The 13,291-nt window shown below is 33.2% G+C and overlaps 1 protein-coding gene across 3 annotated transcripts in view; it reads left to right on the top strand.

Moving 5' to 3' along the window:
- LOC122568823 overlaps positions 1-13,291 on the top strand; it is a 77,233-nt gene that overhangs the window by 39,231 nt on the left and 24,711 nt on the right. For all 3 annotated transcript variants that reach the window (XM_043729024.1, XM_043729026.1, XM_043729025.1), the window contains one exon: positions 11,098-11,223. In XM_043729024.1, the coding sequence (XP_043584959.1) occupies positions 11,098-11,223 (126 nt within the window). The remainder of the gene's footprint in view (positions 1-11,097; positions 11,224-13,291) is intronic.

The raw sequence follows: 13,291 nt of genomic DNA on the forward strand, positions 1-13,291 counted from the left end.
GATTCCGTGATTTCCGTGCTTTACGATTTACGAAACGAACCACTGGTTTTAAACGCAGTTTAAAACGATTCACCAAATCACCAAATGACGATACAAAATCTTTTGTCAATCGACGTTTCTATAATTTGATTTAAACTGATCAATCGTTTCGTTATTTAGTATTCTAATAATCGAGATTTCACAAAAATATTTGCTTGTATTTTGGTTTAAACTTTGAATATTTCTAAAAAAGATATAAAATAAATACTTGACTGTTGTTTTTGTAGTTTGCATTAATAAATTTTTCTGTATTCTGGATGCTACTCTGAATACACCAGATAACCCAGAATAAACCAGATTATCATTCGAAAGTAAGATTTTCCTTCTCACTATATCGCCACAAGTAATTAGCACAGTTTCCCGTATATTCGTTAATGAGATGGACACTTAACAAATATCGAGTTACGAATCGAGTATAATTCGTTTCCATTATATTTCCGTAGTGTATTTAAAACAACGTGTATTTAAGACGTCCTAACATTCGTAACGATGATATTCTTCATTGGTCGATATAATTGCGTTTGTCGTTCATTTCGCGGCGCAAAATTTCAGTATAGTCAACTGATGGGTAGTACGATAACAATTCCCTATAGGGAGATGAGCGTCCTAACGAGATTCTGCCGCCTGGCCCTAGTCGTGGCCCATAATACCGTTCTAGACGATCCGAGTATATACGTAATCGAATTAGCCTGCACATGGATCCACTCGGTAGGCGAGCGGCTTCTCTGCTGCAATATTGGGTCGAGATTCTGGATCATCAACTGTCGGAAAACTGTCCGAATTAATAGCCTCGTGGCTGCTTCGAAATGTTTCGCGTTGGCTTAGAGAAAGCTTTTCTATTATTTTCCATTTCTTTGTATAAATTATGAATAGAATCCATTTTTATGAATTCATTTTTATTTATTTCATTTTAACCAATGATTAGTTCGCGGATTTTTATGTATTCATAGGAAATTTAAAATTGCAAAAATGCACATATTATGCAAATTCATAATTACTTAGATAGAAGGACATTCAACTTTTTATGTTATTCGACTTTAAAGAAAATGTTTGTTGTTACACACTTGCACCGTTACTTCGTGGTTAAAATCTTCTCAAGATCAATTTTCTAACAAGATCCTCTTTCCGACTTTGACCTTTGCGACGCCTTCTAAACCAATTTGGTTGAGCAATCATTTGAGGGAATTGATATAGAGATGAAAAGATTTATAGATGATAAGTTTCAATTTTCACTAACTAACTAAGTTTCACGTTTACTAACAAATATTAATTTATTTTTATATAATTTACTATAAGAGACTTTTTTATTCATTTGTTTTCTACATTCAACAATACCTTTTTATAATGACAGAATCTTCCTTGGCGATTGAAAATAGTCTGAAATGCAAGTGCGAAGTGACTAAATTAACAACTTTTGCTAGTACTCACGATTAAGGATTAGAATTTATCAGAACTTAGCTAGGTTGCTATTGTTTCCTTATGTCGTGTACGAATTACAAATCACTTATCACCGCAACTATCTAAGTGGAATTAGCCAGTAAGATTGCCATCATGCATCATTTTCTTATTAGACGAAACGTATAATCTACTTGTGTCTCGAGACGTTGGCAAGAAACTTTGATCTTAAGCGTAACTATCTATCATGCAAAACTTGTCTCAGTGACTGCTCAGTCTCTGACGAACCATCATAACAGCTTAACTGATAGGATCAGCCGACTCTATTAATAAAAGATAACAGCGACAATTTATATCTTCGTATAAAGTATCTGAGCGTTTCACTCAATTTTATCATTTGATTATCATTTGAAAATCTTGAAACTTGAAATAACTCTTTTATTTCACTTATCTTTGACTTTTCTATGCTGGTAGTAAATTTTTATCATGACAACAAATTCTTTCTATTTGATATGTTTAAGATAACAAAAATATCGTTATACTTTAAACGATAAAATTGCATGTAGTACATTTTACGAATATCTAGATCTTCAGATTTATCTCTTAATTCGAATATTCTTAACCGTTTATTAATAAGGTTTGCCTCTTTCAAACCTTTTTTCTAATTCTTCGTTGTATTCCATTCAGAATGAATGTCTTCAACATTCCGTAATAATTCCGGAAGATCAAAAACTCAAATGTGGATATATTTAGTTTTCCTTTCAAAGCTCTCTTTTACAGAAATTCGCTGCCGTTGAAATTTTGTCACTAAAATTTTTCCAATATTCCACGAGAATTACAAAAGATCAAAAGCAGTCACTGCGAAATGCGAACTTTTTTTCTAATTTATCATTGTTTTTTATTACAAATTCTTTCGGCATTTCACAAGAATTATAAAGTATCAAATATGATGAAATTTACTTTTCTCTTCATATATTTTCTTTATATATACAACGAAGGCAAAAAAAAAGAAAGGGAAGGATGATAAACGGGGAAATGCAACTTTATATCTATTTATTTTTCGGCTTCATAGTCTAGAAAAAGGATTTGGCTTACATATTTCTAGTTTTCACTCATTCCCTTACAGGTGCTAGAGCATTCATCACAACACAAGATTCGTACCATACTCCCTTCTCAAAACATATATCCGCAATATTCCGCAAGAATTCCAGAAGGCCAAAGAGCTAATCATTGCAAAATACCGTTTCCTGTGTTCGAACCTCTTTTCTAATTTTCTAACATCTTCCATTCGAAACGAATTCTTTCAATGTTCTACGAGATTTTCTCGTAGAGTGAAGAGTCAAGCGTTGCGAAATGCAACTACTTTTCATTCAAATGATTGTAATATTCTGCAAGAATTTTCAAAGGTCAGATCATCGAGTGTGGTAAAACTTAATTTTCTCTTCTATAATAATTCGTCGCTATTTTCCGCTAGAAACGGAACGTTCTTTAGATGTTTGAGATGTTTACCAAAATAAAAAGCGCAAAATTCACGAAAAACCGCGAAATTCGGTTTTTCCTCTTTGAACCCCTGTTCTAATTCACCACCGTTTTATGGTTACCATTCGAAACAAACTCGCTAGGGGTTGCAGGAAACAGTTGTTGAGAGAAATGGTTTGATTTAAGGGGATTTCGTCTAAAGGAACCTGCACGTTCACGATTCTGATTGCAAGGTGACAGTTTGCCGGAATTTCTCCCATGGGATATAAAGGGTCGGTTGGTTGAGATGGCAGGGACAAATGTGAACTTACCGTGAAAATGGGGACGAATTCATTAATGAAGTTATGCCCGACTCATTATGTGATGCACGAAGCGGTTAGTTCCGGCCGAGTTAATTCACAAAAATTAAAAATTCGAGCAGGCAATTTATCGGGAAATTTCATCGAGTTTAATGCACTTTGAATTAAATTTTTGGTCTGGCGCTTCGTAAATCGTGGGTGTAACGATGATCGAGTTTCTATCCATGTTATTGTGGTGTTTCGTTGCGCAGCTGTTGTTGACAATTTCGAGAACGGTGTGATTTCTTACTTTAAATTACTGGAAAATTATGGAAGAGTTCTTCTTTTATCGCATAAGTAATGGACATTCTTTTTTTCTTAATAAGGGAATTTATTGAGATTTGTGTCGTTACTGAAAATATTATTTGACACGTGAGAATATATTTAAATATTTTAAATATTTGCTGCTCTTATTTTATTTTATTTAGGTTTTTATTGGGTTCGATAAATTTTTAGAGAATTTTTTAAATTTAGGAATACCTTTTTTTATTACGAACAAGATACGAATTGTTTTCAGAATCTAGTCATATGGATTTATTTCTAAGTTACGTACGTTTTTTATGTCCTTTCATTTCCAATATTTTCCAGTCAATAGTTTTACAATTTACAACAATAATTCGTTGCTCGTCGGTATTTTTGAGACTCGTGATTTAAAATATTTCTGTTAATTGGATTTTATCAAGATGGAATCAAGAAATAATCAGTTTCGAAGTAATATTGTATAAAGTATGAATGATATTTGTCAAACGTAATACCAATTAATTACGATGATATGAATGTAGTACCTATGATTATTAATATCTGATATTGAGAGGAAAAGTCGACTTTCTTGTTAACGAATAAATTCAATTATTGAAATATAATTGAACGAATTACGACCGATTTCATTCTGGGAACATCAAATTACTAAAGAATACTTGGAATTTTTTATCGAAATGAATTTCAATGAAACAAATTTAGTTCTTTTTATTATCTTAATTGAAATATTTTCAAACATAATGAACGTTTATTATTGTTAAATTGATTAATTAGTTCATAATAAACCTTTAATTATCTTCGAATTAAACGTATTCTTGTTTCTACGTTTTATTATCTCTGAGTGCAGTAACATCAACTTTCAGTGATACGTATGAATATGAAATAAAAATTTGGTATGTGCTATTGAAGAAAACGTTTCGGAAATATTGTTTAAACAAACATTTTTGAGCAGTACTTACACAAAGATATTGCAATTCCAAACTAATAAATCATTCTAGTACCAAACTGATCTTTTGAAAAGCGATCACAGAAATCTTATTTTCTGTCTAAGAAGAATTCCAAAGCTAAAAAACACGCTGAAGGGATCTGTAGATAGGATTTGAACTGATTGACGATCAGTAAAGCCTTCGTAGTAAAGGATCACAGAGGAAAAGATTTAATTTCTGAAACGTGACCTACATTCCTTTTCTGTATGATTCCACTACTACATTGGAATATAAAGTAAAGTATGCATATCATATAACTAGACTACGGATATTTATGCAAATTCATATTTTTATGGAAGTAATTAAAAAAATGGAACGTAGGAAATTGTTTTACGTACTAAATATTATAACGAGTACTATATTGTGGAGATCTTATATATTTTTGCATATTACATGCATTCTGTGCATTTTTGCACCTTCAAATTTCCCATAAATTATAAAATTTTACATTGATAACTAAAAGCTGAGCAAGACGCTAGTATACATGAAAAATGTAAAACCTACATGTTTGATTCCATTGAAAATACGAGATCCGTAGTCTCCTTATACGTACATACATATGTATATTCCCAAGAAAAAAGTAAATAGAAATCGATATGTTATTATCATTAACGCTTTTACTCTTTAACCATCATTCGCTATCACCATTTTCCCAGTTTAATTTCTTCTTTGGTATTAAATTGATACAGTGATAAGAAATCAATATGTGTAATGAAAAGATAACTAGATAATTTCGTAAATTTATTTCATAAAAATATGAAATTTTTGTACACACAAAGTTAAGACTTTTAAAAAGCAATGGCGAACAGATCTAAAAACAACGGAAGACTAAGGAATCGTTCGACTTTTGACTGCAATTTTGGTTTACGCAAACTTCTCTATTTAGGAACTTTTATCAACGAAGATTAACTTGGAGAACTGTTTCCCGAATGAATAAAAATGGAAAACAATAGCGCGCGCAGAAGCGAAAGGAGGTCTCTTTTTCTTTAGTTCCGTGGAGTTTCTGGCGGAATACGCGTAGGGCATCGTAAAAGTCTTTCAATGCGGTCGCAAGAAATTCTGAATTAGTTTCGTTCTAGTCTTTTAACACGAGCTTTCTTATGGCGAAGGGATAGCTCATTTTTTGGTACCTGTGTCGAGTGTCCGTTCGTTTTTCGATGAGACAAGGATAAAGAGAAGCGATGTATTTTAGGAAAGCTAACGCTTTCATTTCCTTGCTTTCATCTGAGTGCAAAGATTTCACGCGTTTTTTCTTTTCTATCGCTACTGAATTCGTTTCACATTACGTCCGCTTTTTTACTAGCGATATTTGAACCGCGTTTCTACCACCGTGGGCTCTCTTCTTTTCTCCTAATAATTTGGTGAATCAGGGAATTTTTCGTCGTATTTTCTTATCGGTTAAGGCACTGTTCTGATTTATGTTTATAATTGACTATGAGCTATATAAGGCGCGACCGAATTACATGCACAAACGCGTACGATTTGATTCCTTGTGAAAAAGTAAGCAGAAAATATAGAATAAAATATTTTTCACATGACGTTTCATTTTTGAGAAAATTGAATTTGAATATTTTGTTAAGCATATCATTATTCTTATTATCATTCTTATATCATTCATTATTTTCTCAGGAAAAAGTATATTTAGGTTTTTTTCCAGGATCTTTGGTCAACTCAGTTTCTTGCACTGTTTCTTCAGTTATTGTGCCAATTCTTCCGTAATGGTCCTACAAAAACTGAGCCGTACGTGAAAGTTTACCCAAGTATTATTCATATTTTCTTCGGTCCGGACGAACTCCTAACAAGATCCTTCGCGAACTCTCTGCAATTCTACTAAGTTTTTACGATGGCCCCGTTGCACTAGATGTGAGGAAAATTGTAATTTCTCTTTATTGTCTCGGTATTTTCATTACGCTTCAGCGAAATAGCCTGAACATCGGAAAATTCGTTAACTACCCTCTCAGGATTTCCATCGTTATCGTATTTTCATTCTCCTGTCTCCTTTTTTTTCTAGTTTTCGTTGTAGTTCATCTGGACGTGACGTTTCCCTGGCCAAGTTTCACCGACGTCGTTATAAGTTCAAAAAATTTTTAGAAGAGTAACATTCCATAAAAATTTACTCTTGTGGCCAAAGTACCCTTTTCACTTTTGTGGAACACAGCGTTCGTTTTTATAAGTGTCTCATTACCGGTTAACTTTGTGCACTTTTCGCGAGAGTTTGTTTCTCTTCCGTGCACGTATATGTGCAGCGCTTTTCCCTCATTTTGAATCGTAGCAAAGAAGATAGGTGACGCGTACAAACATTTTGACCGCTCGTATCCATCGTTATTTATATGGTTATTTACATTTTTTCTTATGGTTATTCAAATTTCTCTTTTCGCGTTTAGAAGCACGTCAAACGGTAATTTTGTTTAAAAAGTGATTGGTATGGAATTAACGAGGGCGACCACTAAGAAATGTTTTTGTTGGAAATTCATCTCATTTTCTTTGCTTTCAGTCAGGATTGCGTGTCGAATAAGGCAGAAAATTTATATGTAAATATTTATGAAAACGAGATATACAAGGTGTCCCATGATTTAACAATCGAGTTTTGTTATATGTATTCTACAAATTTAATTAAGAAAACAATATTATATAAGACATACAATATAAGACATACACAAGCTCACAAAAGCGTTCGAACACTTGTAGTTATGATAATTTTATGAACATATTACGCATGTTATAGGAAACGTTTTTAAATTTCATTGACACTGTCACGAGATTCGACTATCGAGATGATATTGATAAAGTTTGCGATCAATTCGGAAATATACATGTAGTCGTACGATTATATATATATTCGATTATGTTGATTAGTTATCGATCTTAGTTTCTTTTTTCATTTTATCTTATTTTATATTTTTCTTTTACGATAAGACCGTTATTGTATGTGACGCACGGTTTGTTGAAATTTATGTTTTAAATTTTCCAGTTGCTGAATTATGTAAATGAATTTTACAGTCCAATTCATTGAACGTATCAGAATATGCTTACGATTCGGTAACTAGTCGTATATATTTGTTATTTATAAATACGATGAGTTGTGCATTCACCATGCAACAACAAACGGAATTTTATATTTGTCCAAACAGCGAGTCACAACATAACGTAATTAGTACTCTGCAATTAAATGAAGCATTATACCTGCAAATATGTCGCGGAATATTTGATAAACTGAAACATAAATCACAGTAAAAAAATTACTGCGAACGAAAAACAAACAGGAGTGCGGTGCGTGTTTTTCTCTATGAATAATCTAGTTTTCTGAAAAAGAAAAATTGTTCTTCTAGTTAAAATTGAAATAAATGTATTTGGATATCTGTAATTTATAATTATAAATTGTAATGGAGTATAAAAATATAAACAATGAATTTAATTATATTATGTAAACAATACTATATATTATTATATTATACATTATTATTTTCATACCTTTAATTGCAAAATGCTGATTTTATTGAACTACATTTCTTTTTATTAAAATCTAATTTCGTAAGAATAACTAAGTAATTCAAACATAATTTATGTATGTAAATGTGTTACCAGTATCGTTGCTAATTGTTTCAATAAGCTTGCGATAACTTATTGTGTGGTAACGTAACATATTCCTATTATTGACAGCTAATACAACATGCTGTTAATTAATATACTAGTAACTACCAACAATGAAACAATGAAAACAATGAGTTGAGAACAAAGCTAACAGAGAAAAGATGAAAGCGTTGAAGAGTAGATTTTAATTAGAAGACAGAAACTATTACAAGAACAAAATGATCTGTGCACAATTCCGATGAAATTTAAAACCGTATAAAATTTCTGTATTTCATATATACGCAGGTGTCATTGTGTACATGACACTCTGCATTTTGACTTTTAGATTAGTTGGTGGATGATAGCCTCTAGTGACTAATGGTCGTTCGCCATCAATGTCGAAAGCACGTGTGCCAAATCAGAGAGTTACAAGCTTAATGCTGCTTACTATATAATTTTCTCTGTCTTTTGTGAGTGTAATATAAATGAACAATGCATGTAGGTGTGTAATTTCAAATTATTTATTCACTCATTTTTGTTCGAGGTGTTGCATTCAAAATATCTGAATCAGAGTATATAAGGTTTCAATGATATTGACGATGAGGTAAGTTAAACTTACAAAAGATACTGTTACAATTTTATTTTATCACACCCTGACATTAGGTTTTGTATAAAAACATATATTGTTACGCTGATTCTATAGTCGTGAGTGGACTGTAAATATTTATGCAAATTCATACTTTTATGAATATCATTAAAACAGATGGAAGTGTTTAATACGATTTTAAACATGATATACTTGGGTTTTATCGGTATATAAAAATAATATAAGAAAAAATATAAAAATGTAATATATAAAATTTGAACGTTTTAAAGTAGTTCTTTAGTTATAAGACGAAGTGCAAAAATGAAATATGAAATGAAATATGCAGAAACTGTATGAGATATTCTTATCGTTAGACAATATCGAGCATTGGAGTTATGTAATAGCGATTTTCGTTCTCCAATACATTTTCTTCAGTCAACTGCTATATGGCTGTGTTGGATCGATGCCTACCATATGCGCACACGAGTCTCATGAAGTAGTATAAAAAGCTGTCTAGCTCAGCCGAGAGTTCTCAGATTTGCCTCCAAGTTTCACAATGAATAACGCATAACGTGAAGCGTTACAAATTGTTTCAGTCTTGACTAGAAAACTGCATTGAATTTTCTTACGACGAAGATTAATTATAGCTCGCTATTTTTGCGCCTTGATATGTACACGTACAAGCTTATCTCTGTGAAGGAAATGAGCCAGTTAAAATTTACGTGACTTCAAAGAAGACAGATACACCGAACAAGGTGCTGAAAAAATTTGAATCTTGGAAAGTTAATAAATCTTGCATCCTTTTAAAACAAATGCATCCATTTTTTAATTACAGTTTAGTTATTACCAAAACTGTCTGTGGATAGATACCTCACAACCTTTAAAAGCAACGGAATTATCACTTTTTAAAATGATTTATGTACTTCATTTTATACTGCGTCATTTATTAATTATACTAATGCGAGAGAGATAACAATATGTTAGTTTCAAAAGACAATATCTCACATGCACCGATCTAACGAATTTAATTCCTCATTTTTTGCACCAAATTCATATTTCTAATATTAAACTAAGTCCTTTCGTATATTCTTTTCACATTCGAGAGATATCAGCTCGCAGCAAGAATGCGCACAGCCAACAATAGAAATCCTATGGGACAAAATCACGGGGTATTGTATCGATTCGCCACAGAGTTATCCCAGGATCCGGATAAGGTGGACGAGAAGGGACGTTTCATTGCTTGTTCATTTTGTCGGCGCGTCATTATCACGCGGATAGTTCTTGTAGTATAGCATATCGCGACCGTAGGTCGTGAAAGGGACGGAAGTCGAGCACTCTTGGCGGTCATTGAAAGCGCTCGAGGCAATCGCAATCTGGCCGACCCTTGTACGTCTATTTCGGTCAATTTAACGCCACCGGGTGGACAATTGACCGGCCGGTCGGTGGTTGACTAGCGAAAGAATGCAGACACGTTCACGAGGAGTGGTTGTATGCGAATGAAAGGGGCCTTCCGTCGTTTTCCCTCGACTACCCAGACGATGAAAGGTCAGACACGTTATCAGGCGCGAGTACACTCGCGTGGTGAAACTTGAACTTTGCGGAATGTCGATCGATACCAGTCGGTACCACGATAGGGAGGAAACGCTTGTTACCGTTAGAATAACGGAGGCCAATGTGGTATTCCATATCGTCAGAAATTTCTCTTTCAATTTTACAAACGATATAGCGACTGTTTTTCCGTTACGCGTTTATAGAATTAAATTTCTTAAGTTAAGATATCAGACCGGTCGTAAAGAGTAGGAAGTTTTTGATAGAATTTGCTATCATAATCAATGATCAGTTCTAAATTCATTTGTTATATCGATACTCGTCAAGGTACATTATCTTCTATTATTCCATTATCCTTTTTATTATCTATTTGCAATTTTGGTTTAGTTAGTTAGTATTGACTTATAAGCTTCTCTATAATATTTTTACTAAATAATAAATACAAACTTGAAAGTACCATATAAATACAAAAAATCAATAGTTTTTAGTAATTAAAAATGTACTTTTCGATTTCACTAAACACTTACGATAATCACAAACAGTGGTATCTCACCAGCCTGATTAAAATATTCTCAGGCAATGCACACATTAGTAAACTAACGATTAATTACAATCTAGTTGAAACAAATGGCTTCCAGTCAATAACACGTCACCGTGTATAATACGATCCATCGTATAAACTCAGGCCTTCTATGTGCGTTTATTGCAGCGCATCTGTAAACTGAGCACGCAACAGTCGGTTTTGAAAATTTTAAATCGTGATCGTGAGCAGATGGAAAAAGAAATGGTATTCCATTCGCGTACTCTCCGAGCGTTTAGTTTCGCCCTTGTGTTGTAGCTTGTGTTGTGTTGTTTCTCATGCATAAAATGTAAAATAATTCTGCATTTGTTTGCGTAGATATCAATGAGTGTACGGTCGACAATGGTGGATGCATGGAAGTTTGCGAGAACACAGACGGAAGCTTCTTCTGCGCTTGCGACGGTGACGAGAAAGCTCTGTCATCGGATGGCAAATCCTGCGTGGGTAAGTTCCTTGCCTTATATTGAGCGTTTCATAACTGTCGCTTGATTAAGCATTTTGTAAAGACGTTTATCATTAATCGTCTCTCTACACAAAAATTCATTTTGCGTACGCACAGGAAGTAGGTATAACAATATTTTTTTAAATATGACACATGGACTGTGGATGTTTAATCTTTAATACATAAAATAAAGGATAATATATGAAATGAAAGATATCGTATCTCTAAAACACTATGAACAAAGCTTTTATTATATTAAAAAGAGCGTTGCAATTATAAATTGAAACGTTATTGTGTATTATCAGTTACCATTAAAATTGAAATTATATATATGTAAATATTATTTATAATTACGACGCGTAACATATGTACAGATTTTTCACATCGCTAATATATATTTCGACATTCGGAGTCCAAAATTTTCATGTCCAAGTATCTTTTACCAAAAGATCATGCATTTATTAATCAAGAAACGTTTCTTCTATCATTGCTTACCATGTTCTACTCCATCGACCAACAATTTTGTAGCAGCTTGTACACGGCTCGTCCCTTGGAACGTTCCCTTTTCTTTGGAGAGAAGTTTCGGATCTTCCCCTTTTCATTCGACTCCTTGTCCCATCCTCTAGGATCATACATCATTCGCGCGTCTCGGAAACGCAATATGTTCCAGTGACACGGGGGAAATTTCTTGGCTGCGTCGTAATAATGCTATCGTGGACACGCGCGCGAACGTTTCTGCGACAAGCAACGTTTTTACGATTAATACTTACGACTGAGTAATAAGTTCTCTTTGCTAGACAGACGTATTCACGGGACAACGACAAATTCGTCCACGTTTCTTGCAGTCGGATTCATGCCTCGAACCCTTCATTTCTCTAGCTTCGTATTATGCATGGCGAACTTTGTCTATTATTTTTTTTGTCACTCTTTGTTAGTCCGCTTTTTCGCATATCACTACTGGTAGTTTTCTCAGGAACCTATCTAGATGGTATTGAATGTTGCACCCCTAGGAAATTCTTTAGGCGATTAGTTTTTGGCGTTTTATCGAGTGCTCTGTCCACGCGAGAGTTTCTTGATTCTTATTTTAGTTTTTTGTTGAACTCATTAAGAAATAGTAGTATTTTTTTATTTAAACCAAATAAGCACTACTTTTCTATTTAACTCATTCCACTTGCAATTTTATTGTAGTCGATTTATATTATTGAATTCTGTACTTTAAATATCGCGATTATGAAAGGGAATTCTGAGAAGTTGCCTGATATTTCTTCTTTCACATAAATTCTACAATTTTATAATATTCGAGGAAATTGAAATACTTACAACACTCATAACTGTCATAAATTATACTTAAAAGCAGGGAAGTATTTTTATATCTTTGACCTTTGTATTGAATTCTTCTAAAATATCTATTATCCTTAACTTTTTCGAGTGTATGTTAAGTCACAGGTGGTGAATAGCAGTTGGCGACAGAAAAGCTCCGTTAAACTAAAAATTAAGTATAGAGTATAAAAACGGTTTCTTACGACTACTTTTCGTTTTCATCTCCCAACCCAACAATAAAATTAATATTAGATGCACAAATAAATTCATAGTATATATTGAATTATTGTACGTGGATATATAATGGATTCATTATACTGAAAAAATTAAATCAATATTATTGAACAGCAAGAACTGATCTTTACCATTTCTCTTCAAGTGTAATTAAATTCTTTGTGAAATCTATTTCTATCGCTATCTACAACAATATATTAGAGATCATAAAAAGCTCTTGTCGCAACGAATAGCCAAATCACTCGCATTCAATTGCGGGATCTTGGGGTAAATACCTAAGGTTCCGGACTAAGTACCGTGTTGTTGCTCGCAGTTCCCTTATCAGAAAGCTCCTTTACGTTCTCCACTTTGTGGCCAAATCCTCTAGGAACAATGATCCCATTCGTTAACCCTTTCCCAGGGTAATGTGGACCGAACAATTATTATGCATTGTTGTGTACGATTATGCATTGCATACTCGAATAATAGCACTACTATAATAATGGAATAAAATAAATCTATCGCGTGTGAATAAAG

This window comes from Bombus pyrosoma, linkage group LG6 (assembly GCF_014825855.1).
Source record: "Bombus pyrosoma isolate SC7728 linkage group LG6, ASM1482585v1, whole genome shotgun sequence".
Classification (NCBI taxonomy): Eukaryota; Metazoa; Arthropoda; class Insecta; order Hymenoptera; family Apidae; genus Bombus; species Bombus pyrosoma.